We start from the raw sequence: 27879 nt of genomic DNA, 5'->3' as shown, positions 1-27879 counted from the left end.
AAGAGTTTCAACCTTTATTTTGTTTGGGTGGGTTTTTTTTCTCTCTTTCTCTCCATCAAAAGCTCTTTGTTCCACGTGCCACAGTCCCACAGGGTCCTGCTGCTCCTGCTCAGCCCCTGAGCACCCCCAGGGCAGGGTGATGGGCTTCGGCTTTATCTCTTTGTGAGGTGCTTTTTTGCTTCCACGATCACACACTGTAACAAGCTTTACAAGAAAACACTGGCGAGTCCCAAGGTCTGGCAGCAACCTTCTGTGAGTGAGCTGAGGGCAGGAGGCTCTCCCCTCCCCTCCCTCCTCCTCTGTCATACGTGTCCTTCAGCCTCTTCTTCTTCAGCACCAGGAGTTTTCAGCCCCTTTTCACAAGATGATGCTTCTGCTGCTTTTTTGACCCCACTTTTGCTGGCTGCTTCCTGCAAGACAGCAAATCAGAATGGTGGGGCATGGGAAGACTCCTGCAGAGCTGCTCCAGCCCCAGCCCCTGCTCCAGCAGGTTCCCCTGGCTCAGGGGCACAGGAACGTGTCCAGGTGGGGTTGGAAACCTCCTGAGCAGGAGCCTCCACACCCTCCCTGGGCAGCCTGGGCCAGGGCTCCCTCCCCTCAGCACTGAAAGAGTTTTTCCTTATGTTTAAATGGAACTGTTTGAGTTCCAGCTTATGACCCTTTGTCACAGCAGAAAAAAGTGCTGCCCCATCCTCTTGACATAAACCTTCTAAATACTTGCAACTATTAACGAGCTCCCCCCTCAGTCTCTTCTCCAGGCTGAACAGCCCCAGGTCCCACAGCCTTTCCTCACAAGGAAGATGCTCCATCCCCTCAGCATCTTGCTGTCCCTGCACTGGCCTCTCTCCAGCAGTTCCCTGTCCCTCTGCAGCTGGGGAGCCCAGAGCTGGCCCCAGGACTCCAGATGAGGCCTCAGCAGGTAGATAAAGCAGCTGGAAGCAGAAGGAAGTGGCAGGCAGGTGATACAGATGCCAGGGAGGAGTAGAGGCTGCCAAGCCTGGCAGGGCAGGCAGAATTCTCCCCTTTGACTGCCCTTGATCATCAAGCACTGCAGCTCACACTGGAGGCTCCCATCCCCTTGGCTCAGTGTCTGGCAGACATCGAGCCTCGGTGGCTCACTGAAGGCACAAACTCTGCTGGGAATGACAGGAGCACCTTGAGGGGACAGAGCAGTGACAGAGTGAGCCTGGACAGAGGGCCACAGGGGCACAGAGGGACAAGGAGCTCCAGGATGGAGCCGTTAGTGCAGCCCATCCCAGCTGGTGGGTGCAGGACAGGAGGAGCAGGGCATGGTGAAGCCTCCTGTGAAGCCTCCTGCCTGCTCCAGCAGCAGCAGCTCTCCCCATCACAGCCCTGAGCTGCCTGCGCCCCAGGGTCTGCACCACACACTCCTTCCACAGTCTCAACCTCCAGGCACTGGTTCAGAAGAGATTACACTACAAATGACCCGTGCAGATGGCTTGCAAAGCCCTGACCTCTCTTGTTACAGCACACTGGGTTTTGTTCAGAGGAATTTTGGATGGCAGCCTGTTAGCAGACAGCAATCCCTCCACACAAGCACAGGAGCAGGTTCCTGCCTCACCAGCTTCAGGAAATCCATACTACCATGTCTCAAAATACCCTTGGCCTTGCCACAGACAGGATGACATTTCACTTTACTGGTGACAGTCACTAGCTGTGAACAGCCAGCTCCTGGGAGCTCAATGACCAAGCATCTGATCAAAGCCTCTGCACAAGGGAGATCAAGAAATAAACCACTTCTTCCCACTACAGCAGGTTCTATCCCTCCATCCTCAACCTGAGCTACCATTTCACAGAGTCCCAGCATGGAGGGGTGGGAAGGGCCCTGCAGAGCTGCTCCAGCCCCTGCTCAAGCAGCTCTGCGGGGGGCACAGGAACGTGTCCAGGTGGGGTTGGAAACCTCCTGAGAAGGAGCCTCCACACCCTCCCTGGGCAGCCTGGGCCAGAGGAGAGTTAAAGACAGGTTCCACAGTGCTGCTGTGCCACGTGGGGCTGAGGGGATGAGCCCACACACAGCTCCCTGCTTCAGCCCCCAGCTGTGCCATGGCATGGGCAGCACGACCCCAAAAGTACACAGAGTGGTGGGGGCTGGAAGGGCCCTGCAGAGGTCATCCAGCCCCTGCTACAGCAGCTACCCCTGGCTCAGGGGCACAGGAACGTGTCCAGGTGGGGTTGGAAACCTCCTGAGAAGGAGCCTCCACACCCTCCCTGGGCAGCCTGGGCCAGGGCTCCCTCCCCTCAGCACCAAAGGACTTGCTCCTCCTGTGCCAGTGGCACTGTTTGTGTCCCAGCTGGTGCCCATCAGCCCTTGTCCTGGCACTGGGCACCACAGAAGCAAGTTCCCTCCTATCCTCTTGACACCTTTTAAATACTTGTTGTGTGAATGAGATCCCCAAATCTGATGCCCATTTCATGGATTTTAACCCATTTCTCCCCCTGACACACCCCCACACACCCCCACACACACCTTTGCATCCCTCTCTGCGAACTTGGTGAACATGTTGGCGTAGATCCTCCGGTCCCGCTCGTTGTGCTCCTTCGTTTTCTTCTGGCAGACAGAGATCTGGGACTTTGCTGCTTTGTTCTGGGGATTCACTTCCAGCACTTTTAGAAAGTCACATTTTGCCAGTTCAAACTCATTCATCAGCAGCCTGGCTTCTCCCCTCCGGTACAAACCCTTCTCATTGTCCTGGTCCAATCCCAGTGCCTGCAAACACACAAGTTCCCTTCAGCAACGGGAGATTCCTCCCCTAAGAGATTCCTCCTCATTCCATCTGTCAAAATTAGGACAAAGGTGGCTTCAAGTCTCCAGAGCACTTGCATCTTGCTCAACAAGAACTGACTCATCTCCATCAGCAGCTGTCAGGCCATTAACATGGCTTAGCTATTGCTCCTTGCTTAAAATCCCCCTGCGAGTGGCAGAGCCGTGGGAGGCAAATCTACAAACAAGAAATGAGGTGTAAATGCTAAACCTGAGCCCAGAGGGGCTCAGAGGGAGGGGAGTGGATGTACTTAACATGCTTTTGTCTCCCTGCTTTAGCTACCACACCATTTTCCTTTGGTAAAAGCCAGACATGCATCTCAGAGATGATTTACCTTTCAGATGAAGGCAACCAGCTTTACTGGCTTTCCTACACACAAGAGAATTAAATCTGAGCCTTTTATAAAGGAACAGTTTCCTGACAAAGACAAGGGGTTTTTGCCAGTCTCTATTTTAGGGACTATTTTAGGGACTGGCAAAGCCCAAACCCATCTCTCAGTGGACTTGGGACCCACACAGATGTCTCTGTGGCATCCCCATCAGCACCTAATGCTCAGATCCAGCCTGGCCAGACCCAAAGGCTCTCAGTCCATGTAGCATCCATCCACACAGACCTGGCTTTGGAAGAAAAGCTGTTGTAGGCAAGTGCCCAGGTGGATTTGGAACTCCAAAAAGCAATGTAGTTCCTGCAGTGTCCTGAGCAGGCAGCATTCACAGGAACCTCGAGTGCAGAAGGGATCCCACCATCCCAGTGCTGCTAGGAAACTGCTTCTTATACAGAAAGAAATTAAAGCAACCCCAAACTCCCAGTGAAAACATGTGAGAGGGGAGGAAGCTCCAGCCCCTGGGCTCCTGCATCTCCTACCTTGTCACAGCACTCCACAGCTTTGGCATACTCCCGCAGCTTCAGGTAGCACATGGCCAGGTTGAGGAAGGCAGCCAGGAGGAAGGAGTCTGAGGCTTTTGACTCTTTCTCAGATAAACCATACTCCATTTCCAGCCAGGACACGATCTTCCCATACTGAATCACTGCCTGCAGGTATTTGCCTTCCTGGGATGGAGCAAAGAAGACGAGGATGGAGGAGCCTGTGCTGGCAGCACTTGGGCTGCTCCCAAAACATCCTGCAAACAGCCTACAAGTTCAGCAGGAGTTCAGACTGACTGATGGGAGATGAACACCTGCAGACACACTGGGGCCTGAGAAGAGCTCTGCCAGAGCTGACATTCACAGAATCACAGAGTCTCAAGGGCTGGAAGGGATCGCCAAAGCTCATCCAGTGCAACCTCCCTGCCAGGGCAGCACCACTCAGAGCAGGGCACACAGGGACTCATCCAGCTGGGGTTGGGATGTCTGCAGAGAAGGAGCCTCCACAGCCCCTCTGGGCAGCCCCTGCCAGTGCTCCCTCACCTCAACAGGGAACAAATTCCTCCTGCTGTGTCTCTGGAACCTCTTCTGTTGCAGCTTGTGCCCGTTGCCCCTTGTCCTGTCATTGGCCATCCCTGAGCACAGCCTGGCTCCAGCCTCCTCACACCCACCCTTGATGGGTTTGTAACATGACTGAGCTCACCCCTCAGGCTCCTCTTCTCCAAGCTGCAGAGCCCCAGCTCCCTCAGCCTTTCAGCACAAGGCAGATGCTCCACTCCCTCCAGCATCTCTGTGCCCTGTGCTGAGCTCTCTGCAGCAGCTCCCTGTCCTGGAACTGAGGGGCCCAGAGCTGGACACAACATCCCAGCTGTGGTCTCACAAGGGTAGAGCAGAGGGGCAGCAGAACCTCTCTGACCTGCTGCCCACAGCCCTTCTGCCCCAGCCCATGCTGCCATTGGCCTCTTGGCCATGAGGGCATGTTGCTGGCTCAGGCTCATCCTGCTGCCCACAGCACCCCCAGCTCCCTTTCCCCTGTGCTCCTCTTTCACAGTTCATTCCCCAGTCTGTGCTGGTCCATGGGGTTGCTCTTTCCCAGACTCTACACTCACATCCCTCCTCTGTGCAGAGCAGGGGAGTATCAGGATGTCCCAGCCCAGGAAGTGGAGCTGCAAAGCCCCTTGGCATTAACCCTCGTCACATCCACCCTTGGGAAAAGTCTGATGTGCCAGGGCACACGTGTGCAAAGGCAATGCTGGCCAAGGAGGAGGTATCTCAGCAAGTGAGAAAAAGGCAGAGCATGGGCAGGACTCACATTGCTCAGTGCTGCTGGGGGCTGGGGAAACAGCTTCCCTGGCACTGGCGACTGCAAATCCAAGGGTCACCCCAAATTCACTTCCAGCTCCCTTGCTCTGCCTCCACCAGCCCCACATTTACAAACCTTGAAGTACATTGTGCCCTTCTCCTTGACGACTGCAGCCTGCTCCAGCTTCTCTTTGGTGTCCATCTCCCATGACTCCTTGGCCTGCAAATAAAGGCTGGGAGCAATGCCAGCAGAGCAGAGCAGCGCAGAGCAGCCCACCACACCCCGCAGGACCACACAGCTTTGTGGGATTGCTCAGTAATGAGAGGGGCTCTTCAGGGCAGCACTGCACAGGGTGGGTCCAGCAGCTTTTGTAATTTGAGAGGCTGGAGAAGAGGAGACACCCAGAGCATGTGTTGGGGTGCAGACCCAGAGCCCTTCACAAGAGACAGACCCCTGCCAGGGTGGGAGCTTCACTCTGAGCTGGGTGGTTTGTCCACCTCAACCTCAAAAATAAACCCCTCAAAGAGGGAAGAGGAGAGTGGGGAGAGAGATTCCCCAGCAGAGGAGGGATGTGGTGGGTCTCACTCCTGCTCCAGCCAGGGTGATAGGCTGGGGCCCCAGCCAGGGATATGGCACAGCAGCACCTGCCCCATCCCACAGGCATCTCCTGCATCCTGTGCCCAGCCTCTGCATGGAGCCTCTGGCCCAGCTCCTCAGGGCCAGCTGGCTGCACACACCAACTTTTATCTGTGCAGCCCAGGGAAAAAAAAATACCCCAGAAAGTACAAAAGGAAGAAGGCTAGGAACAAATCAGAGACCCAGCCTTGGAGCCCAGCCAGAGAAATAAACCAAACCAACAGAGAAGAACAACTAAAGAACACAGAGATCCCTGATGACGTCCACACTGCAGCAGGGGCTGGGCTGCAGCCCTGCCAGGGACAAAGGGTGGCTGCTGCACAGGGGCTGCTGCTGCTGGCACCCAGGGAGGGACCTGCAGGCTCCCACCCTCACCTTCTCAAAGCTTTTCAGGGTAACCTCATACACCAGCTCTGCGTTTGCCTGGATGCCGTATTTCGGCTTCCCCGCCTCGCCAAAGCCGTACCTGGAGGGGCAGAAAGGGGCTGTCAGAGAACAGGGGGTGATGGACCTGCACTGTAGCATTTGTCCACAGGCACAGACCCAGGCTGATAATTGTGCTTTGACACCCAGCTCTGTGCCTGCAGCTTTCTCACACTTTGGGGCCAGGGTAGTGACTGTTCTCCATGACCTGACAACACTGTACTGGGAACAGCACCATGTACTGGGAATCATCCTCTCCAGCTGCATCAAACCCACCTTTTCCTAACAGGCTTCTCTCCAGTGTAGAGCCCCAGCCCTGGCAGCAATCAGGAGGACAAGGGGGGCTGGACTGGGTGAGCTCTTGAGGTCCCTTCCAATCATTCTGTGATTCTGGGACACTTTCAGCCCAAGGACTTGGATAAAGCCCTTTCACCTGATTTTTGTAAAGCCCCTCGGGACTCCTGCCTGCATGTCACTGGTCTCTCTTGCCATCCCTGTTGGCACTGCCAACCCGAGGCACTGCTAGAGAGTCTTAGGTATGGGATCACCCTCTTCCACAAGTGCTAAGATGACCTCAGATGCTCGAAGCTGAGATGGCATCTAGTTGGCTTCATGGAGGGTTGGAGTAGATGATCTCTAAAGGTCCCTTTCAAGCCCTACCATTGTGTGGTTCTGTGATCCCCATGGGGATGCTGCTTACCGTGGCCCAAGGTAGAGGATGCACTGCTCCCCCCTCTGCATCTTCTCCAGGGCTTTGTCGATGCCGATGGGGATGTCGTGATCCTCCCCTTCGCCCACGACGAACTTCACGTCCTTGCAGTCGAACCTGGTGCCACCACAGAATCCCTCCAGGTGAACTGCAGGGAGGAGAGAGGGGATGGGGCAGGATTGCACCCAGAGCTGCCCAAACTGAGGCAAGGTGGGCTCCAGAGAGAGCTTCTTATAAAGGATCTTCTATACAGCCCGTGTCAGAAATGCAGCAGAAATGCCCTGGAAGGAGGGGAGACATGGGGCTGGGGGCAGCCAAGGAGCCCCTGGTGAGCAGAGAGGGATGGGGAGGGCTTGGAAACACTGCTGCAAAGCAAGACAGGCATATCTCATCTAACCAAGGACCAGACAACAGATAAACATCGTGACTAATATGTTCCCCTCGTACTCAACTGCACGAGTCGAGCCTTACTGGAACTGGATCTTGCTCCTGGCACGTTGCCACACAGTTATCACAGCGATTACAGACCTTCCATACAGCACTATACTGCCTTGCCTTTCACCTCCAAAACAAGGCTCTGTTCTGCTGCCTCTAAGAACTCAAAGTACAAGATAAACTTGTTCCCCCTCACCTCTTAACCTTCAACTACCAACTGTGCTGTTCCAGCCCCGGAGGCCGGCCGGAGCTGGCCGGGCTGGACACTGGGTACCTGCCACATTCACCACCTGGGACATTCCTGGCACATTCACCACCTGGGAACTCCTGCCTGGATTTCCACAGCAAGATTCCTCTTTATTTATTTGATCCTGGAGACATTCTGGGCTTTGGGGAGAGTTTGCTGTGCTCTGCATGCTGGCTGCAGGGTGCAAGGTGGATGTGTGCAGGCAAGGGTAAAGTCAAAGCAATTTTGTAAGGAACTCCTCATGCTGTTAGAGGGAAAAAAAGCCAAAACAAACAAACAAAAGGCTTTTAAGAGGAAACATTCATGGTTGGCATCACAACTGTGCTCCAGCACTTGGCAGCCTGGAAGGACACGAGCTTTACCTTTGCCTTTGCTGCAGAGCACACAGGAGGTATCACTCAGGCAAGCGCTGCTCAAGGGGGAAGAGGAGAGAGATGCTTGGGAAGAAAACAGCCCTTAGGGCAGGGAGCTGCTCTCAGAGCCCCTCCAGCACAGCACAGAGCTGCAGGATGTGACCTGAGCCTCTGCAGGGCACCCAGCACCTCACCCTGAGTGGCAGGAGGGGAGGGCAAGCGGCTGCTGTGCCAGACACAGCCTGGAGGGCCGAGGCTCTGCACGAGATCACTGCAGCCTGGCCTAAAGGAAACCTGCTCATCTCTGCCCCACAGACACTTCTCTGCTCTGGGACCTATGGGAAGTGCCCAGGATGAGACACATGGACTAAGCAAGACTGTGGGCAGTCCCTCAGCCCCAGGGCAGGCCCAGCATCTGGCCATTAAACAGCACTAACACAGACTGAGGCTGCTCTTCCCACCGTGGGAGACAAACTCTGCCTTGTCACCTCCCTCCTGCCACCAAAGCCACGTTGAGGCTCCAGTGCAGCAGGGTGGAGGATGCTCACATGCCTGCCAGCACCCTGGGATGCATCCTGCACCCATCACTGGAGTGCAGTGACCACGAGGCTCAGGCTGGCACGAGCTCACCTGGCTCAGGATGTGGACAAGAGGCAAATCCACCTCCTCCAGGGCCGACCTTTGCCTTTGCACACCTCAAAGCAAGCTGTCTGTTCTTTTAGGCACAGAACAGTGGGAAATTCAGCCTAAAATACAGGTAACCCTGCAACCTCACACCACCTCCCCACCTCCCTGCATGTTGCTAATAATCCCTAACCCTGAAAAGCAGCACTGCAGCTCTCCCAGGTCCCCTGTCCCCAGCAGGGCAGCAGCCACAGGAAGACCCTGCTCTAAGACCTCTCATGGGAGGATGCTGTGATCCTTCTCTTCAAGGATAGGTTCACTCTCTTTTAATTGCACACACCAGGGGCTGAGCTGCCATTCAGCAGGATTTCAACTGGTTGGGCACAGAGGAACCTGCTGAGGTTCAACAAGGGCAAGGGCAGAGTCCTGCAGCTGGGGAGGAACAACCCCCTGCACCAGCACAGGCTGGGGGTGACCTGCTGGAGAGCAGCTCCAGGAGAGAGACCTGGCAGTGCTGGCTGAGAATAAACTGCCCATGAGCAGCAACGTGGCCTCGTGGGCAAGGCCAATGGCAGCCTGGGGGCAGCAAGAGAGTGTGGGCACAGGGCCAGGGAGGTTCTGCTCCCCCTCTGCTCTGCCATAGCTGCTGAGGCCTCAGCTGGAGTCCTGGGGCCAGCTCTGGGCTCCCCAGCTGCAGAGGGACAGGGAACTGCTGGAGAGAGGCCAGTGCAGGGACAGCAAGATGCTGAGGGGATGGAGCATCTTCCTTGTGAGGAAAGGCCCTGGGGCTGTTCAGCCTGGAGAAGAGACTGAGGGGGGAGCTCATTAATATCTAATCAAACATCTAAGTGATGGGTGTCAAGGTGATGGGGCAGCATTTTTTTCTGTAGTGTCCAGGGATAATGGGCAAAAGCTGGAACACAAGAAGTTCCACTTAAGGAAAACTTCTTTACTGTGAGGGTGAGGGAGCCCTGGCCCAGGCTGCCCAGGGAGGGTGTGGAGGCTCCTTCCTTGGAGGGCTTCAAGACCCACCTGGACACGTTCCTGTGTGACCTGATCTAAGTGGGAGCTGCTTTAGCAGGGGGTTGGGCTGGATGAGCTCTGCAGGTCCCTTCCAGCCACCCCCCATGCTGTGATTCTGTGATTCTATGAAAATACACCAGGCAAAGAGAGGGAAAACCTGTGCTTGGGTTTCCAGGAGCAGGTCATCTGTCTGCTGTTGCTCTTGGATTACATGAGGGGGGGGGGAGGAAAAAGGCTGCTGAAGGAACATCCCTCTGGTTGCAGCCCTGACTTATTGTTCTCTCAGTGCCTGCAGCCATTTATTTTGTTTTTGAAGAGCTCAGAACAGAGTGTACTGAGTGTGGCTGGCACATGAACTTGATGTGCTGACAGCAATTTGTACTCAGATTAAAAAAGGCGAAGGAGGAGGGGGGTGTGTGTAGGGGGGGGAAAGGTTGTAAAGGAAAGCCAGAATGCCAGATTTCAACTACAGCCTGGGGTGCAGGGAGCAGGTTTGTGAATTAGGGTCTGGACAAATTAAAACCTATTAAAAAAACCCCACTTTCAAAACTCCAGCTCTGAGATGGGTGCTCCTGGAAGCACAGTGTCTTGCAGCCTAACCCCAGTGGCAATGTACCTCCCAGACACAGCTGAGATAAAGCATCAGTGCAGCCTGGGCCATGGCCTTGGCACAGTGTCCACCAGAAAGACTGCTGCATTTCTTAAAAAGCCTATTTGCATCCAAAATACTCCCTGCAAGGCTGCCTGGGGCTGCTCCTCCTTGTCCTCTCTCACAGACACGTGCTGAAGGGTCTCTGGCCCCTGGATGGAGAGGTGCAAATGAATTAAGGGCCACAGGAGCAGGGAGTGGAGGGGTTGCCGTGGCAGTGGGCAGCACCACTGCAGTGTGCCCAGCCCCTGCTCTGGGTGGGCAGCACTGGCTCCATGGCATGGGCTGGTAAGGCAGGAATCTCCACAGCTCTGACCTCACACAGGCTCCTGCTCACAGCATTTGCTCTGATGGGACATGTGCATTTGAAACAGGTAGATCAGGGGCAACAGGCTGTGGGGCACCAAGTGTGTGAGAAGCCTTATGGCTTCATCAGTCCTTTCAAAGAGAGGATTCCTGGCTGCTGCCACCTCCTTCCCCCTGCCTCAGTGCCCTCCTGAGCCACTGAAGCAGCAGCACGCCCCAGAAAACCTCGAGCTGCAAAAGGAAGAGCCATGGAGGGAGCAGGGCTGTCCCTGTGCTGCACACTGGGCATGGTGCTGCCTGGGAATAGCTCAGACCTCACCAGGACAAAGGGGAATGTTGCATCAGTGATGGCTTCAATGATATTTAGCCTTTTAGTTTCATCTTTGAGGTAGCCTGGCCAGCAGCTGTGCCCAGCTCGGATGCTCAGGGCAGCAGAGGCAGACAGGCAAACCTGAGTCAGAAACTCAATTTTTCCTTAAAAGAAAGCCCTTTAAGGCAGGGAGCTCTATGAGCTGTTACAGCTCAGATCCAATTTCTCCCTCACTAAAGAGTTCATCTTTGTGTATGGGAGCTCTGAAAGACAGGAAAGAAAGTAAATGCCTCCTGTTCAGAGTGAGCTCCGTGGCTGTGGACCAGTGGTTCTGGGGAAGGCAAAATAACCACTAAAGAACTTGGCTTCCCTTGTTCAGCCCCACAAAACATCTGCTCCAAAAACATGATCAGGATAGGGAGAGCCTGATGGGACCCAACTCCTCATCCTCCCATGTCAGCTGAGACCACATCAGCTCAGCAAACCCCTTGGAGTAATTTCCTCCCCTCCATCACCATAAGCCCTCTGGCTGCAGGAGAAGGAAAAGGCTCCATTCTGTAAGAGATGGAATAAAACCCACCAAATGTACAATCACGAGCTGGAACAGGGAGGCCAAAGGAGTTGCTGAGTGCCTGCATCACTGCCTGGAACGCTCTGCAAGGGATGCCATGGAGGGAGCACCTCATGCTTTCGAGGCACAGCAGAGCTGGGGTTTTCACCCAGCACATCCCAGACACTGCCACGGGTGCTAAAGGGAGGGGGGGTGGAATGGCAGAGCTCCAGAACCCCAGCAGGGTTTGCTTCCTCCATCCTCCCCCAGGCACAGCCCCAGCAGCTCCATGCTGCTGTTGTGGATTGTCACACACACCTCAGAGCGTGGCTTCAGCGTGCAGCTCCCGTGGCACGAGGCTCCCCAAGCAGCCTCCTGGCCAGCAGCTCTGGCAGTGCCACTGCTCAGGAGTGCCCCTGGGCAGGCAGCCAACCACTGCTCTCCCATCCCCTCTCCATCCCATCTGGGTGGGTGGAACTGCTTCCCACACTGACACGCAGCCACCTACACTGGCAGCAGCTCCTTGCAGGGAGAAGCAGGTGGGGCTGTGCCAGAGCAGGGTCACCTTCCCAGCCCCCACCTCAGAGGGACCAGCACTCACTTTCCACTGTAGCACCTTCATTAGGGTTGGAGTAACCTTCTCCCTTCTTCTTGATCCTCCGGATTATCCCCCCATCCTCAAACAAATCCTCCCCTTTGAAGTCAAGCAGCTCGACCTGAAGAATAAAACAAGAAGGAAAAGGTGGGAGGGGAGGAAGGAGAAGGAAAATAAGAAGCAAGAGAAGAGCCCCAAAGCAGCAGCTCATCCTCTGGCTGCAGAGCCAAGCCAGCTCACTCTGCAGCCAGCTGCCACGCAGCAGTTGCTCATAAAAGCCACCTCCAAGCCACAGCACACAACACCCAATGTGTCAGGAGCTGGGACACATCCAGTACCTGGGGCACAGCATGAAGTGACAGTGCAAGTGAGTTTCAGCCTGTAAGGGTACAATATGGCTGGTGCTGGGTGGTGCTGGGCAAGCTGAGCAGGTGCTGGCAGGAGCTTCCCCTCCACTCCAACCCACAGCTCAGTCCCCCCTGGGCTTGGAAGAACGAAGCTTTCATTTAGGACAGATCCTAAATCCTGCTGCACCATCTTGTCCTGAGGAGCCCAGCCCAGCAAGCACACCCTGCCAAAAGCCCAGCTTTCCAGCTGCCCTGTGGCACTGATTGGATCTGAGCACTTGGAGGCATTTCCCAGATGCTTCCTCTGTCCCATGTGCATTTCCAGCCGGGAATTTGCCCGCTCCAGCTCCACCCCCAGCACTGGGCTCTCCCCAGCCAGAGCTGCACTCCCAGCTCCTCCACACAGTTCTGAGAAAACCCTGGCACAAGTTCCTGGAGCACAGGGACACGTTTCAGGAATCCAAGCTGTTCTTCTCGTTGGCTTGTTTTTATGGGTGGGTTTTTTTTTTTTCATTTCTGAGCTGGCTGGCAGAGCAGAGAGAGGAGTGAGAGTGAGTGAGGGACTGAGTGAGGGACTGAGTGAGGAACTGAGTGAGGGACTGAGAGTGAGTGAGGGACTGAGAGTGAGTGAGGGACTGAGTGAGGGACTGAGAGTGAGTGAGGGACTGAGTGAGGGACTGAGTGAGCGACTGAGAGTGAGTGAGGGACTGAGTGAGGGTCTGAGAGTGAGTGAGGGACTGAGTGAGGGACTGAGTGAGGGACTGAGAGTGAGTGAGGGACTGAGAATGAGTGAGAGACTGAGAGTGAGAGAGTGAGGGACTAAGGGACTGAGAGTGAGGGACTGAGAGACTGAGGGAGCTCAGGCACACACCAGCTCAGGCAGGGACTAGAGGGAGCTCAGGCACACACCAGCTCAGGCAGGGACTAGAGGGAGCTCAGGCACACACCAGCTCAGGCAGGGACTGAGGGAGCTCGGGCACACACCAGCTCAGGCAGGGACTAGAGGGAGCTCAGGCACACACCAGCTCAGGCAGGGACTGAGGGAGCTCGGGCACACACCAGCTTAGGCAGGGACTGAGGGAGCTCAGGCACACACCAGCTCAGGCAGGGACTGAGCAAGCTCAGGCACACACCAGCTCAGGCAGGGACTGAGGGAGCTCAGGCACACACCAGCTCAGGCAGGGACTGAGCAAGCTCAGGCACACACCAGCTCAGGCACACACCAGCTCACCAGTGTTACTTGCCTCGAAAAAGAGGGTGGCATTGGAGGGGATTTTGGGGGCACTGCCAGCAGAGCCATAGGCGTAATCAGGTTTGCAGAGCAGGTAGCAGATCTCTCCCTTCTTCATGGTAGCCACCCCAATGTCCCATGCCTTGATTACCTGACCTAGGAGAGAGGCAGATGTGAGGTGAGAGAGCAATCAACAGCCCAGAAAAACACCCAGCTGGGGTGCTGCAAGGATGGCACCCCAAAAACCCCACCTCATGAGTCAAGGCAGGGCTGACACCATCCACCTGTCTGCAGCAGCATCCCATCCCCTCCAGGACCATCCCAAACTCCCTGGGGTCATCCCAGCCTCGAGCAGCCCCCTGGAGCAGCTCACCCTTGCCCAGGCTGAAGACAAAGGGCTCGTTCCGATCACGGCTGGAGTCGAACTTCTTGCCATTGGCCAATTTGCCTTTGTAGTGGACGTAAACCTTGTCCCCGATCATGGGACCCTCATCCTCACTGCCAGGGCGTTTAATGATCTGAGGGAGAGAAGCCAGCCGTGAGGAAGAGGCCACAGGACAGGAGAGGGATGCAGACACACACACAGATGCGTTTCTGTGCCCACACACGTGTGTGTAGGTATGAGAACACAGCACCACGCAGGCACACGCGCTTCAGGGCTGCTCTAAACCAAAGGAAGGCTTGAGGGGGAGCCATTGCATTTGTCTTCTCATCAACCCCTAAAAATAACCCCCAAAGCAGAGCTGGGGTGAGGGGACAGGCCAGGGCTGGGAGCAGAGACCTGCCTGTCCTTTGCACAGGGGTGAGGGAACGCTGTGGTTCCAGACCCGAAGCGAAGGCGAGTCGCTGCCTCTGTGCTCTCGCAGGGGTGTGTCAGCTCACGACTTGCTTCTTGTCAACACGTCTCTCTTTTGCATGCTACGGCCTGGAACAAGCAGTTCTTGAGCTGAGGAGGAGCAGGGGAGGATGCTATTCTTAGAGGAAAGGTCCTATTCAACTGGAGGAGCGCTAACACTGGGGAGTGCAACTCTCCAGAAACGGCCCTAAATACGAAGCAGGGGTTGTGAGCAGACTGGGTGACCTCAGGGACGTCTTTCTAACGTCTGTGAGTCACACACAACAATGCTTTGCGGATTTACAGCTAATCATCTGATTAGGAACACAATGGCAGTGAAATTCATCGAGCAGCCTGAATCCATCAGTCTCAAGCGCCACTTCATCCTTCTTTACTCCAAGTGAAGCCCATCCCCTCTGCCTTTCAGAGCCCTGCTGCCCTGGAAGCAGTATGTGACCCCATGGCTTGGGGTGCAGCCCATCCACGTGACCCCAACACGCAGCCAGGCAGGCAGGACCCTCCCCGCAGCCCCCTCACCTTCAGGACACCTCGGTCTCGAGCCGGTGAGATGTCCTCCCCACGCTCAGCCAGAGCCACCACCTGCACGTCCCCTTCGCTCTTGGTGGCCTCATCAGTGGTCATGGTGTCCCTGCATACGCCCTGGGCCTGGGGAGACACGGCAGGCGCAGCGTCAGCAGGACCCCGGCAGCTGGGGGCGGAGGAAAGGGTTAAAGGAAAGCAGCAGCTCACTGTGCTGCGGGGCTGGAGCAGGAAGCTTTGAGAACATCTCAAGTGTGCAGAGAGGAAAATCCCTTCCCAGGGGCCACCCAGGCTCTGCTGAGCCACGGGGCACAGGAAACCCGCCGTGTGATGCTGGCCGTGGTCAGCACCTGCAGCCAGACACAGCCCCGCAGCTGCAGCAGCAGGGATGCTCAGAGGTCCCCAACCTCCACCCTCAGCCTCCCTGGCTCAACACTGCAGTCCCAGCAACAATTCTTCCCCAAAACACACCAGTAGGTAAGGCACAGGCCAGCCCAGCAAGCCCTGACAGCAGCCAAAACACAGACACTCGTCTCAGGGTGCTGCACCCAAACCAGTGGGACCCAGCACTGCAACACCTCCTCTGGCAGACATCGAGGGCACTGGCAAAGCCAGGAGAGACAAAAGAGATTGCAGCTGAGAAGTAAAGGGCTGATGGCCACCAATTTTCACCCATCCCTTCTGGCTCCTGTACAGGTGGGTGCTAGAAATACTTGCACCAGGCATTTGCCTTTTGAGTTACTTTATACAGTTCAAGATCATTTCCCACAAAGAATTATCCCTCTGTCAGAGACATTATTGCTTGGAAAGAAGCACCTCAACCCCATGGAACCTTGCTTTCTCTTCTCTACCAAGAACACTCCAAAAAGACAGAGCAGGCTCCAAGTGTCAGGCAAGCAAAGCATCACCCTGCATGGCAAGATCTTGAATGGACAGCAAGCACAGAATCACAGATCCCAGCATGGTGGGGTGGGAAGGGCCCTGCAGAGCTGCTCCAGCCCCTGCTACAGCAGGTTCCCCTTGCTCAGGTCACACAGGAACGTGTCCAGGTGGGTTTGGAAACCTCCTGAGAAGGAGCCTCCACACCCTCCCTGGGCAGCCTGGGCCAGGGCTCCCTCACTCCAACACTGAATTTTTCCTTGTGTTTCAATGGAACTGTTTGTGTTGCAGCTTCATCCCATCAACCCTTGTCCTGTCACTGGCTACAACACAAACCAGTGCTGCCCCAACCTCCTGACACCCACCACTGAGATATTTGTAACTATTAATGAGATCCCATCTCAGCATCTTCTCCAAAAACTGAAGCAAACCCAGCACCAGAGCAATCCCAGCTCTCTGTGTGCATAGAGAGAAGCAAGACCCTCAGAAACTGGGGGGTTTCCTTCGAGCACCACGCTCCCAACGTCGCGACGAGCAGCCCAGGTGCCAGAAGAGCCCCATTTTCCATCAAACACAGGCTTTTTCCAGCAGTGCTTTGTGGAATGAGACTTGCCTGTGGTTTAAAGAACTACATTTCCTGATGGTTTCCTTCAGACCAGAGGCTATTTTGGTAGCCACGCTGCTCACGACATGGAATCAGGGAAACATGTGACAGAGAACTAGAAAGCAATAGATTGGGGGGTGGGGGGATTAAGACATAAACCAGACCTATGAAAAGTCACTCTAATTGCAAGACTTTCCCACAGTTGTTGGTGTGGAAGCTGATGTTAACCAGCAGGAGAGATCATTTATTCAGGGGATTCATCAAAGAGCAAAGAAAGGATGTTTTCAGCTCCAAGGGCAGATAAAGTTGTGCTGAGAGAAGAACTGAGCTCCTCACCCCTGCGTGGAAAGGGAAGAGCTGGAGCCTGGCCCCCCCAGCACAGGAAACCACTGAGACACAAAGAGCCCTGCAATGGGAGAGGCAAACAGAAAAAGAAGGGAAGTACTTGCTGCAGAGCACAATTCTCACAGTGTCTGTGGTGATATTCCATGAGATGTGCATCTGCTCCCTTTCCCTGTTCTGCTTGGGCTTCAGAGCACAACACTGAACAAAACCACTGCAACAAGGCAAGTGTGCTGGTGGGACCTGTCACCTCACAGGTGAGAGACAACAGAAAATCTGCCACCAGGTACTTTGGAAGGCAGCTTTTATGATGACAGCTTTTATGATGCCCTGCTCTAGGTGGTGCTGCTCTGGCAGGGGGGTTGCACTGGATGAGCTTTGGAGGCCCCTTCCAGCCCTTCAGATGCTGTGAGGGTGGTGGAACACTGCTGCAGGACAGGGAGTGATGGGATGAAGCTGGAACATAAAAAGTTCCATTGAAACATAAGAAAAACTGTTTCAGTGTCGGAGTGAGGGAGCCCTGGCCCAGGCTGCCCAGGGAGACTGTGGAGGCTCCTGCTCAGGAGGTTTCCAACCCCACCTGGACACGTTCCTGTGCCCCCTGAGCCAGGGGAACCTGCTGGAGCAGGAGAGTTGGACTGGATGAGCTCTAAAGGTCCCTTCAAACCCCCCCCCGTGATTCTATGCCCTGAGAGGTGGTGGATGCCCCATCCCTGGAACCATTCAAGGTCAGGCAGGCCAGGGCTTTGAGCAATCTGATCTTGTTGAAGACATCCCTGCCTCTTGCAAGGGGTTGGACTAGATGACCTTTAAAGGTCTCTGCCAACCCAAACTGTTCTGACTCTGATTCAGGCACTGAGATGGTCTCCAAGCCACCACAGTCCACCCTGCCCTGCCACCACTGTGCCCATGCTCTTGGCGAGGAGCTGGGTGCCCATCATGGCACGGGCACATCACTGGCATCATGCACCAGCTCGTGGCTTCGTGGCACTGATCCTGTGCAGCTCCAGGGATGCAGCATTCATAACCCATTTATTAAGGACCAGGAGGAGCCCCAAAATCCAGAAGCAGCTTCCAAAAGAAGCGTTGCTTCCTGGGGCAGAACCTGCAGCGAGCAGCCGCCACTGGGACACAGCAGACGGACAGGGAGGTGCTGGCTCCAGCTTTGCCTGTTGCTAAATCCCACCAAGAGACATCTAAAAATACATCATATGCATCCTTCTCATTATTTTTCTACGTAAGCAATTAGTGGAGTCATCCAGGGCAGCCGGCCAAGGCGAGCAGGAGGGGACACGCCGTGCGTCACGAGCAGTGGGAGGGATGCAGCCCACAGACCGGCTATTCAGACGTGGCCCACGTTGGGGAAGAGCTCCAGGCTCCTCCATCCAGCAACAGAAAAATGGCTCCAACTAGGTTAAGAGAAAAAGGCTGGTGGCACCCCTGCTTATCTCCAGCTTGGAGGGACAGAAGGAAGCTGGCTGAGGTCCAAAACACCAATTAATTGGAAACAGTCGTGTGCTGCTCCCTGAGATGTAAATAGCAGAGAGCTGGGGACTGTCACTGGCAGCCCTGCAAGCTTGCTGGAGGTGGCAGAGCCTCAGTCTTCTCACTGTGGGACCAAGCATGTTCTGGATACAAGGAGGGGACTTAATTAATCCCCTCCTGCCAAAGCCTGTAGGTGTTTCTGACACCCTGCACTCTCATTGTGTCTGTAAATGGAGCCAGACTAAAGCATCCTCCCTGTTGCCCTGGGATGTCAATACAGGTGGGTGGGAGCAGGAGAGGGTGAGGAAGGGTTAAACCCTTCAAAACCCAGGGGCTGGGGCTGGGGGGTGGTCCCCTTCCACCACAAGATGCAGCAAACTCCTAAGGGGAAGGGATTTCCACTGGAGAATAAAAACAATGGGGAGGTGATCAGAGGCACCCAGGGCATGGCCCAGGATGCACATGGAGTGAATGACAGGGTGGTTTTGCATGTTTGGGGCAGTTCTGCCCAGTTTGGGGCAGTTTTGCACAGCTTGCTTCTTCCCATTCTGAAGCAAAGTCCTTTGCAGGAGCCTGTAAGACAGTAAGAACTGTCCCTGCTCGAGCTTGGAGCCCAACACCGGGGTCTGGGCTGGACCTCCAGCCAACATCCAGGCATCTGGGCATGGGGCTGCAAGACACAGAGCTGCCACCTCCACCCTCCCCAGGCCCTGCCAAAGGGCAAAGCTATTCCTCACTGCTGAAGGAAAGTGTCTGGGGTTTTCACTTGTTTGCTTTTAATCAGTCCCTGTTCCACTGGATGATCTGAAACTCAGCAGAGCTGCTGAATCTGTAATTGAGGAGCTATAATAAACAAGCTTTAAAATCCTGAGCTTTCAACATCTGGACACAATCTCTCCTCCAAGTGTAACTATTTCAGTGTTGATTAATAGGAAATATGATGAAGACCCTCTGGCTGAGCAAACAAAGGGGCTCAGGAGTTCAGGGGGCTCCTACACGCAGCCGGGTGCTTCGCTCAGCCCAGCACACCCCGACCCATGGGCCCAGCACCCTCCTCAGCCCCACTGAATGAACAGAAACTCCTTGAAGTGCTCAAAAACAACACCAGCTCCATCCTTCCCCCTTGCAAACCTGCTGTTTCCTCAGACACCATCCCACACAATGGCACAAGGGGCTGTAAACATTACCTTCCCCCTCCTACAGCCAGAGAGCAGCATCACTGCAACAGATGCTCATGAGCAAACGATGCCCCCGGGCTCTGATGGATGCCCATGAGCAATTAAGGCCCTGTCAGCAGGCACAGGCTGCCCAGGCAGGGCATCCTCCTGTGCACCCTGACACAGCCAAGCAGTGCTGCCGCACTCATCCCTGATCTTAGCACTGCCAGACAAACAGACAGCAATCCAGCTCTGCCCCAGTGAATGACATTCTGCACCTTGTTCTTCCCCCTGTTAAGCTGGGCAGGGGCTGGTGCCTTCCCCACTTTCATCATCCTCAGTGTTGCAGGTTTGTCAGGCTGTGTGCCAGCGATGCCAGGGCACAGCATGGGCACAGGCAGCAATGCAACAGGCATCTCTCCAAGGCCTTTCCCCTTTGCACACACCTTTCAAACAACAGCAGCTCAGCTCCAGGAGGATGCAGGACTCCAGCCAACCCCAGCACACGCTGCAGAGACATCTACACCACATAAAACAAGCCATTTCTTTTTACAACCCCCTCTCCAAGTGGCTATTGCTTCTCTTCCAGCCTGGAGACACGGGAGAGAAGGCAGAGCAGAGAATGGGATGCAGATGTGTGACCCCAGGCTGAGGACAGACAGGTATCACACATGCTCAGGTTTCACCCAGCACACCATCCTCAGCCACGATTCCTAGAAACCGGCATACCGGGAATCTGCCAGCTCCAGATGGAAACTTCACGTTGCAGAGGCTCACTGGAGGGGAAAGGGAGGCAGGGAGGGGGGAAGAGAAAAGCTGGGGAGGGGGTTTGAGGGGTCTTATCTTGCCACCATGCAACTGTTGGAGAAGGTTTGAAAGTGCAAAGGGAGTGGAAGGAGGTGCCCACGGTGGGGGCTTCACACAAAGAGCTGGTGAGATGAAGGGAAAAAAACCCCTAAACCAAACCAAATAAACCCCCTCCACATATGCTTTGTTCTAAACCAGGATTTCATAGGAAAGGAGAACTGAGAGGGTGGTTTTCAGCCACAGATCATGCTGCACCATGGTCAGAAAGGAGCCGTGAGACCATGGACAAAACCTCCCGTGGCAGCCACAGGAAGCCGCTTCGACTCGCTGTTTCCATACAACATCTTACCATCAGCCTGGAGAAAAACCCCAGGAAAAGGACCTTCCCCAGAAAAAGTTCTGTGCAACTTTTTTATGGACCATTCCTGAAAGTCAGGGTGACAATTAACAGGATGGAAAAATAAAGAGCTGCCTGCCCTGGGGTTTGTTTTCTAAGGCTCAGCACAAAGCGCTGTCACTCCCATGGCCCCACAAGGGCTCTGTGAGCTCTGGGCTGCCACACAGCAGGGATTTGATCAAAAATGCAAAGGACAGGCTAAAAACCAGCAAATCTGAATGCATGGGGGGGGGGTAGATGTGGGATCCCAAATCCTGGCCCCTGGAGGTGGGCAGCAGCATGGGGATGCACCTCTGTACTTCACCTGACCCCATGAACAGCACCCGGCTCTCCCCAGACCTTCACTTCTCCCTTGATCCAGGAAACTATGCTTTTCTAACAGAACACCTCCTTACTGAGCAAACTGGCCCTGTGCAGCAGGAGAGGGCAGACCAGAGCAGTGTTTTTCCACAGACAAGGGTGTTTTAAGGTGCCTGCAGTGCCAGCTTGTGGAGCACAGAGCCAGGGAGACGGTGCTTGAGCTGGTCATACATTGAAACTGGGATTGCTAAAATAACATCACAGAATCACAGAAATTGAAGGAAGGGTTGGAAGGTACCCTGAAAGATCATCCAGTCCAACCCCCCTGCCAGAGCAGCACCACCTAGAGCAGGGCACACAGGAACTCGACCCTCTTGAGCCCAACAAGGCAGCTCCACATAAGGCCAACACACAGGGATGCCCCAGCCACTCAGAGCCATTTCTCACACCCATCCATCACAGCTTCAGGTGTTTTGTTGGGTTTTTTTTTTTAATCCTGGCCCCTTGACATTCTCCCCTCCTTTAAAATACAATGGTGAAGCCATAGAACTTCAGTTATCACTTGCTGAACCCAATTCACATGGACTGATTTACTTCCTAGGGTGCTCTTTGTGCTCACACCCCAGCAGCTCAGACAGGGCAACTTTGACTCAAACAAAAAACACAAACCACAAACAGAGCTGCTTCAATTACCCAGCACCCTGATAAACCCCCATGATGCCCAAGGTGAATCCTGACTCACTGGGGACCACAACAGACTCCCTGGTTTCCTTTACTCACAGCCACTCACTGCTCCACAATTCACTCCTGTCCACAGAGACCTCAGTACACCCTGAGCATCCTCCTGAGCATCCCTGTGCCACCATGGCCGTGGTCTTGCATCCTCTCCTGGCACAGGACACTCTGGAGAGGGACGTGGGCACCTCTACCCTGACCTGAGGACCAGAGGGTATCGATGCTACAGCAACAAATGGAGGCTTCTAAGCAATTAAGAGAATAACAAAGGGAGAAAAGGCCACTGCTACATGCAGGTAACTGAAATCCAACACTGTTCCCATCACACTTGCTTAATCATTTTGCCCAGCTAATACTTTTAACCTTCTGAAGTGGTTTTAGTTGAGATCCAAGTTATAACTACCTTTTTTTGTTGAACAAGTTAAATAAGAGGCTGCCCTGAGGTTTTCAGCTGCAGTAAGAAGAAACAAATGAGCAGGAGAGCTCACTGCTCCCTGCCAGAACATCTCACCAGAAAGCAAGAGAGGTTCAGCCTGTCTGCATCCCCTGGGAGTCAGGCAAGTACACCCCCATCAGCAACAGGCTCAACACTTGTAGAAAGGGTTCCCCCTCACAGCAAGTTGACAACACAAACCCATTAAAAGCAATCTGGTTCTTTTAGGAAGGCACCAGTGAGGAAATGCTTGCTTGCTGGTTTCTGCAGGCTGTTTGAAAAGGAGAAATTACAGGGATAAAACTCCTGTGGACACAACCCTCTTGTGAGCATCTCAGCAGCAGCCCATGGTCCATCCCCTCCAGTGCAGGTACCCAGAGGTGCAACATCCTGCACTTCACTGGGGAAAGGAAAACAAAACCCCAATGTATCACAGAGTCACAGGGCTGGAAGGGAGCTCCAAAGCTCATCCAGTGCAACCCCCCTGCCACAGCAGCACCCAGAGCAGGGCACACAGGGACTCATCCAGCTGGGGTTGGGATGTCTCCAGAGAAGGAGCCTCCACAGCCCCTCTGGGCAGCCCCTGCCAGTGCTCCCTCACCTCAACAGGGAACAAATTCCTCCTGCTGTGTCTCTGGAACCTCTTCTGTTGCAGCTTGTGCCCGTTGCCCCTTGTCCTGTCACTGGCCATCCCTGAGCACAGCCTGGCTCCAGCCTCCTCACACCCACCCTTGATGGGTTTGTAACATGACTGAGCTCACCCCTCAGGCTCCTCTTCTCCAAGCTGCAGAGCCCCAGCTCCCTCAGCCTTTCAGCACAAGGCAGATGCTCCACTCCCTCCAGCATCTCTGTGCCCTGTGCTGAGCTCTCTGCAGCAGCTCCCTGTCCTTCTGGAGCTGAGGTGCCCAGAGCTGGACACAACATCCCAGCTGTGGTCTCACAGGGCAGAGCAGAGGGGCAGCAGAACCTCTCTGACCTGCTGCCCACAGCCCTTCTGCCCCAGCCCAGGCTGCCATTGGCCTCTTGGCCACGAGGGCACGTTGCTGGCTCAGGCTCATCCTGCTGCCCACCAGCAGCCCCAGCTCCCTTTCCCCTGTGCTCCTCTCTCACAGTTCATTCCCCAGCCTGTGCTGGTCCATGGGGTTGTTCTCTCCCAAGATGCAACACTCTGCACCTCATTAGATTTCTCTCTGCCCACCCCTCCAGCCTGTTTTTCCCCTCTTCCTTTATTCCAATACTCACATATATATACTGGGGAAAACAAACCCCACAAATGTTCACAGGCTGTTGCTCTTCCAAGGTTCCAGGGAGGGGATGTGGTTGTGGGTTTTACACACTGGTGCTCTGCAGCTCTGACCCAAAAGTCTGCACCAGCCCCAGCGAGGATTTCAGCTGCTCCTGCCACTAAAATCATGCCAAGCCTCTGCCACAAGCAGCACATCCTGAAAACACTGGGAAATCAGGAATGCCAGAGCCAGCAGCAAAGCCTGTGCTCTCCATCAGCAGGGAGAGGCACCAGCTTGCACCCATCCTGCCCTGGGAGGGGCTGACACAGGAAAAAAAGAACAACATTTCAAAGCCATTAACAATAACTGTAAATGGCTGTTGTACACCTGCCTGAGCTGCTTGGGAAACAGCCAGCCAAAGGGGCTGAGCACAACATCCTAACAAGCTGAGGCCATGATGTTCTGACCCTCATGGAACAGTGGGGAATGCAATTTCCCAACGCATTCATAAGCCTGGATTACGTAACCAAAGGGGGGAAAAGAAGAGAATATAGCCAAGCAGGTTATATAAACCATCTCTGAAAAGAGAGAAAGCACTTGACATCCCACTACCCACTCCCTGGCACCCTCTCACTGGGCTTTCTTTGCCATGGCAAACGAGCAGGCTCCTTTCAGAGGTGTCTTCTCTGCCGCTCACAACAACCAGGGAGAACAGACCCAGACAGGCTTTTTCCTTTTTCAGGACACTGGAAAGAAACATTCCACCTCTGGCTCTGAAATGTGAAGCTCCTCTCCCTGTGCAGCACAGGCTGGTAACGCTCCACGGGTGGCTCACAGCGTCCTCCCACCCAGCAGACTGGGAGAGGGAAAATAAACACCAAATGTTGGCCAATTCCCCTTGAATTCAGCCTCTTCTCCAGAAAATATCATCTGACAATTACACTTGGAGGGGTTTTTTTAACTTCTAAAAGCATCTCATTGCTTGCAACAGATTGAGGGGTTTCTCCAACAAACCAGGCTCCAGGGGGAGGTTCCCAGCTCAGCACCTGGCATTGCCAAGGAACCACCAGCAGGTTTGAAGCCACATGTGCATCGATGCTCTACAAATGCCACATTATACCAGGCAGTTCCTGGCATGCTGGGAAACACCAGCCTGTTCCCACACCAAATGGAGCTCCCATGTCCCTTGCAGAGGACAAGGAAACGCCCTGAGAAGCCAAAGGGATGGCAGGGGATGGGGATCACTGCTGCCAGTGCTGGGAGGTGCTGTGGGGTGCAGGGGGCTCGGTCTCAGTGTGGTAGGGGAGGGGTTGGGAGGCTTGTGAGGATGCTGCAGTTCTGGAATGATGCTGCACTGACCCTCAGCCCCACCAGCCCAGAGGAGCTGAAACATGTAGGTAACAGCAGTGCACAGACAGATACACAGCCACGTGTGCATGGCCTGGGGGTGCAGAGGGAGCCCACATCTTGCCAGGGCTCCTGCCTGGGACAGGGGTCACACAATCACAGAGTCTTAAGGGTTGGAAGGGACCTCAAAAGATCATCTAGTCCAGCCCCTGGGCTGGGTCAGAAGGGCTGTGGGCAGCAGGTCAGAGAGGTTCTGCTGCCCCTCTGCTCTGCCCTTGTGAGATCACATCTGGAATAGTGTGTCCAGTTCTGGGCCCCTCAGCTCCAGAAGGACAGGGAGCTGCTGCAGAGAGCTCAGCACAGGGCACAGAGATGCTGGAGGGAGTGGAGCATCTGCCTTGTGCTGAAAGGCTGAGGGAGCTGGGGCTCTGCAGCTTGGAGAAGAGGAGCCTGAGGGGTGAGCTCAGTCATGTTACAAATGCATCAAGGGTGGGTGTGAGGAGGCTGGAGCCAGGCTGTGCTCAGGGATGGCCAATGACAGGACAAGGGGCAACGGGCACAAGCTGCAACAGAAGAGGTTCCAGAGACACAGCAGGAGGAATTTGTTCCCTGCTGAGGTGAGGGAGCACTGGCAGGGGCTGCCCAGAGGGGCTGTGGAGGCTCCTTCTCTGGAGACATCAGCTGGGTGAGTCCCTGTGTGCCCTACTCTAGGTGCTCCACATCCCAGAGGTGATGCTGTTTGTCAGCTGGTGCCTCCCACAGCTCCTTTCATTGAATAAAGTGATTCAATGGAAAATGAAAAATACTTGGGATGAGAACACTTCTAATGAGGCTGAGGTGTTTGAGAGACAGGTGGATGCTACATTCTTCCACCACTATTTACAAACAGGGGCCATCTCAGGCAGCAGGTGATTTCATTGCAGTTTCTCATCATACCCTCCCTTCACCTCTGACGCTGGTTTTAGCATTTTCCTCGTTTCCCAACACACTCACTTGCAAAATCAAACATCCTTATCCCAGTCCCAGCTACCTATAATGGAAAAACCTCGTCAGCTCCAGGACAAGCAAGTTCTGTGAACAGCTCGTCCATTAGAGCACTTGTGGCCTTTCTTTATGCCCACAAACATTCAGCATTCAAATGAAAACAACAGGACTCGGTCAGTAACGTGTTACTTCCCTCTGCTCGGCACCACGAGCTGCACAGCTTCCTCCAGGGGCTGTGATGGCTTTATGTCAATAGATGGGAGCAAACACGAAATATCCAACAGCTTAAAAGTGTAAATAGCTGAGAACATCTTAGTCTCCAAATATCTCACAGATTATTTCCCCCTCCCCTGCAGCCCTCCCCTGCAGCCAGCCTGGGGATCCATAGCCAGACAGAGTCCTGGTGCTGAGCATCTTAAGCCTTACTGCAAACTTTCTCCTTCTGCAAGCTGACAATTAAATCACACTAATTACACAACAGTGATGGTCCTGAAGGATGCAAGTTTGGTTTTTACTCAGGAATTGTCCTTACTCTCTGTCTCCTCTCAGCAGGCAGATGCTCTGAGAGCGCTGGGAAAGGACTTCAGCGTCACTGAAGCACAAGCTGGGCAAACAGAGCCCTGGGAAGCTTTCTTATAGAAAAAAAGGAAGAAAAAACTTGCTGCACAAGCTGCCCTGTGGCAGCAGCTCTGCTCCACGCTGGGTGGGCATCACAAGCAGCCTGCACCGTGCCAGCCTCCCTCCCCAAACCCCCTCCAGCATCGCTCCCGCTCCGGCCGCACAGCCCAAAGCCACAAGAGAGGCCACGTGTCATTGTCCCTCCCAGCAAGGGCCTGCAGAAGCCATAACTCACTCCTCCAGCTCCCCAGAAACCTGCTTTTATTCTCACAACACTGCATATCTCCTCCAGCACAAGCCCCACCTGCTTCATCAGCCCAAACCCCCAGGTGTGCTCAGCCACTCTGTCCTGCACCAGCATCCCAGCACCTCTACCTCCTGTGAGCAGCCAGCTCCTTCACACCCTCACCTTCCTCCTGCTGGGTCACCCCCCTTGCTGTCAGCACTCACCATACTGCAAAGGCCCAGGACTAGCAAAACTTTCACTGCAGAGTTATTCCTGCTCAGCCCCACTCCCATTAACCCTTTACCAGCCATCCTTCCCTGTGCTTCAGTGGCATTACCATCCCCTCCCACAGCACTTTTGTCTTGTCTCTAGGAAATAAAAACCTGAGCATCTGAGTCACAGCATCCAGCCCCACCACACCTCTGGGAAAACTGCCCATAAAGGCCAGATACAGGCTCTGACAGATGGATTGAATGGTTTTCTCTTCCCCAGCCCTCCCCATGGCAGAGCAGGAGGCCGGAGGGACGCAGGAGGGAAGCAGCTTCCCCACACTTTACAGGAATGAGCAATCTGTGCTTTTGAGTTTTTTTAGCTTGCAAATGCCAGTTTCCAGGCTGGAAACGTCCATGTCCCGAATCCACCTCGACGACTTAACAGCTCATTATGGAGAGACATCGTTTAACCTTACACACCTTTAAAACACTGAACTATGGATCCCTGGCTTTCTTTCTTCCCCTCAAGAGTCCCATTTGCTCGACACAATGAGGATGGAAACACAGCTGCAAGCTGGAAGCTGCCAGCCAGGGGCACCCCGGTGACAGACGTGACCCCACAAGCCCATCACATGAAATATTCTTTCCTGATCACAGCAAGCACACGGGAATGTGCTTTTTATTTAATAATAAAAAAAGGAGCTTTCAAAGAGTTTTTGTGCTCAGAGAGAAGGGAAAAACAGCGGGGGGGGAAGCTTGAAAAAATATTGCTGTTTACCTTGTGCAATCACTTACACCTCCTGCCAATGAAACCATGCACTGACACACACACACCCCAGAGCGTGTTTCTGCTCGGTGGCATCAGAGGAAACGTTCTACAGCCGAGCACAGGAGCGTCCTTCGGGGAGAGAAAGTGGGAACAAGAAAAGCCCCGTCCCTGGAGCACCGTCCCGCTGGAACAAGCCGCAGGACGCCGAGTCCCACCCGCCGCGACCCCTCGCCTCGGCCCCAGCGCTGTCCCGTGGCCCCACAAGCGCTCGGGCACCTCCGCGACAACCGCCCCGGGCGTCCCCTGCGCTGGGAGCTGGGCTGGGAAGGCCTTGGGGGGCGGGGACCCCCATCCCACCTTCACCCCACAGCACCTGCTGGGGGGGCACCATCCCCTCACGCCTCTCCAGCTCCACGCAACACCGCGATCCCCCCCACACAGCCTCAGGGAGGGCCCCTCGGCCCCACGCACGCCTCCCCACCACACCCGGTGCCACTCCGCCCTGGCACCGCCGCGCCCGGCCCGGCCCCGCGCCGAGGGCCCCTCACGCCGGCGCCCCGCGGCACCCACCTGGCCCCGCCGCCGCCCGCCTCCG

The 27879-nt window shown here is 54.9% G+C and overlaps 1 protein-coding gene across 4 annotated transcripts; it reads right to left on the bottom strand.

The window, feature by feature from the left end:
* Window positions 1-27879, bottom strand: FKBP5 (FKBP prolyl isomerase 5). Of its 4 annotated transcripts, XM_062013568.1 has the most exons (12): window positions 27855-27871; window positions 27294-27413; window positions 14761-14932; window positions 13762-13906; window positions 13402-13544; window positions 11817-11931; window positions 6710-6866; window positions 5962-6052; window positions 5086-5169; window positions 3648-3833; window positions 2489-2728; window positions 1-410 (listed from the first exon to the last, which is right to left on the bottom strand). In XM_062013568.1, the coding sequence occupies exons 2-12, from the start codon at window positions 27329-27331 to the stop codon at window positions 303-305; spliced, it is 1479 nt and encodes a 492-aa protein (XP_061869552.1). In that variant the 5' UTR covers window positions 27332-27413; window positions 27855-27871; the 3' UTR covers window positions 1-302. The 4 variants fall into 4 exon arrangements, with proteins under 4 accessions (XP_061869552.1, XP_061869554.1, XP_061869551.1 ...); XM_062013570.1 differs by lacking the exon at window positions 27294-27413 and having other exon boundaries at window positions 14761-14889; window positions 27855-27879; XM_062013567.1 differs by lacking the exon at window positions 27855-27871 and having other exon boundaries at window positions 27294-27471.

Source organism: Colius striatus, chromosome 22 (assembly GCF_028858725.1).
Source record: "Colius striatus isolate bColStr4 chromosome 22, bColStr4.1.hap1, whole genome shotgun sequence".
In the NCBI taxonomy this organism is placed as follows: Eukaryota; Metazoa; Chordata; class Aves; order Coliiformes; family Coliidae; genus Colius; species Colius striatus.
Note: the sequence above shows the minus strand (reverse complement) of the source record. Positions and strands in the feature narration are given on the sequence as shown.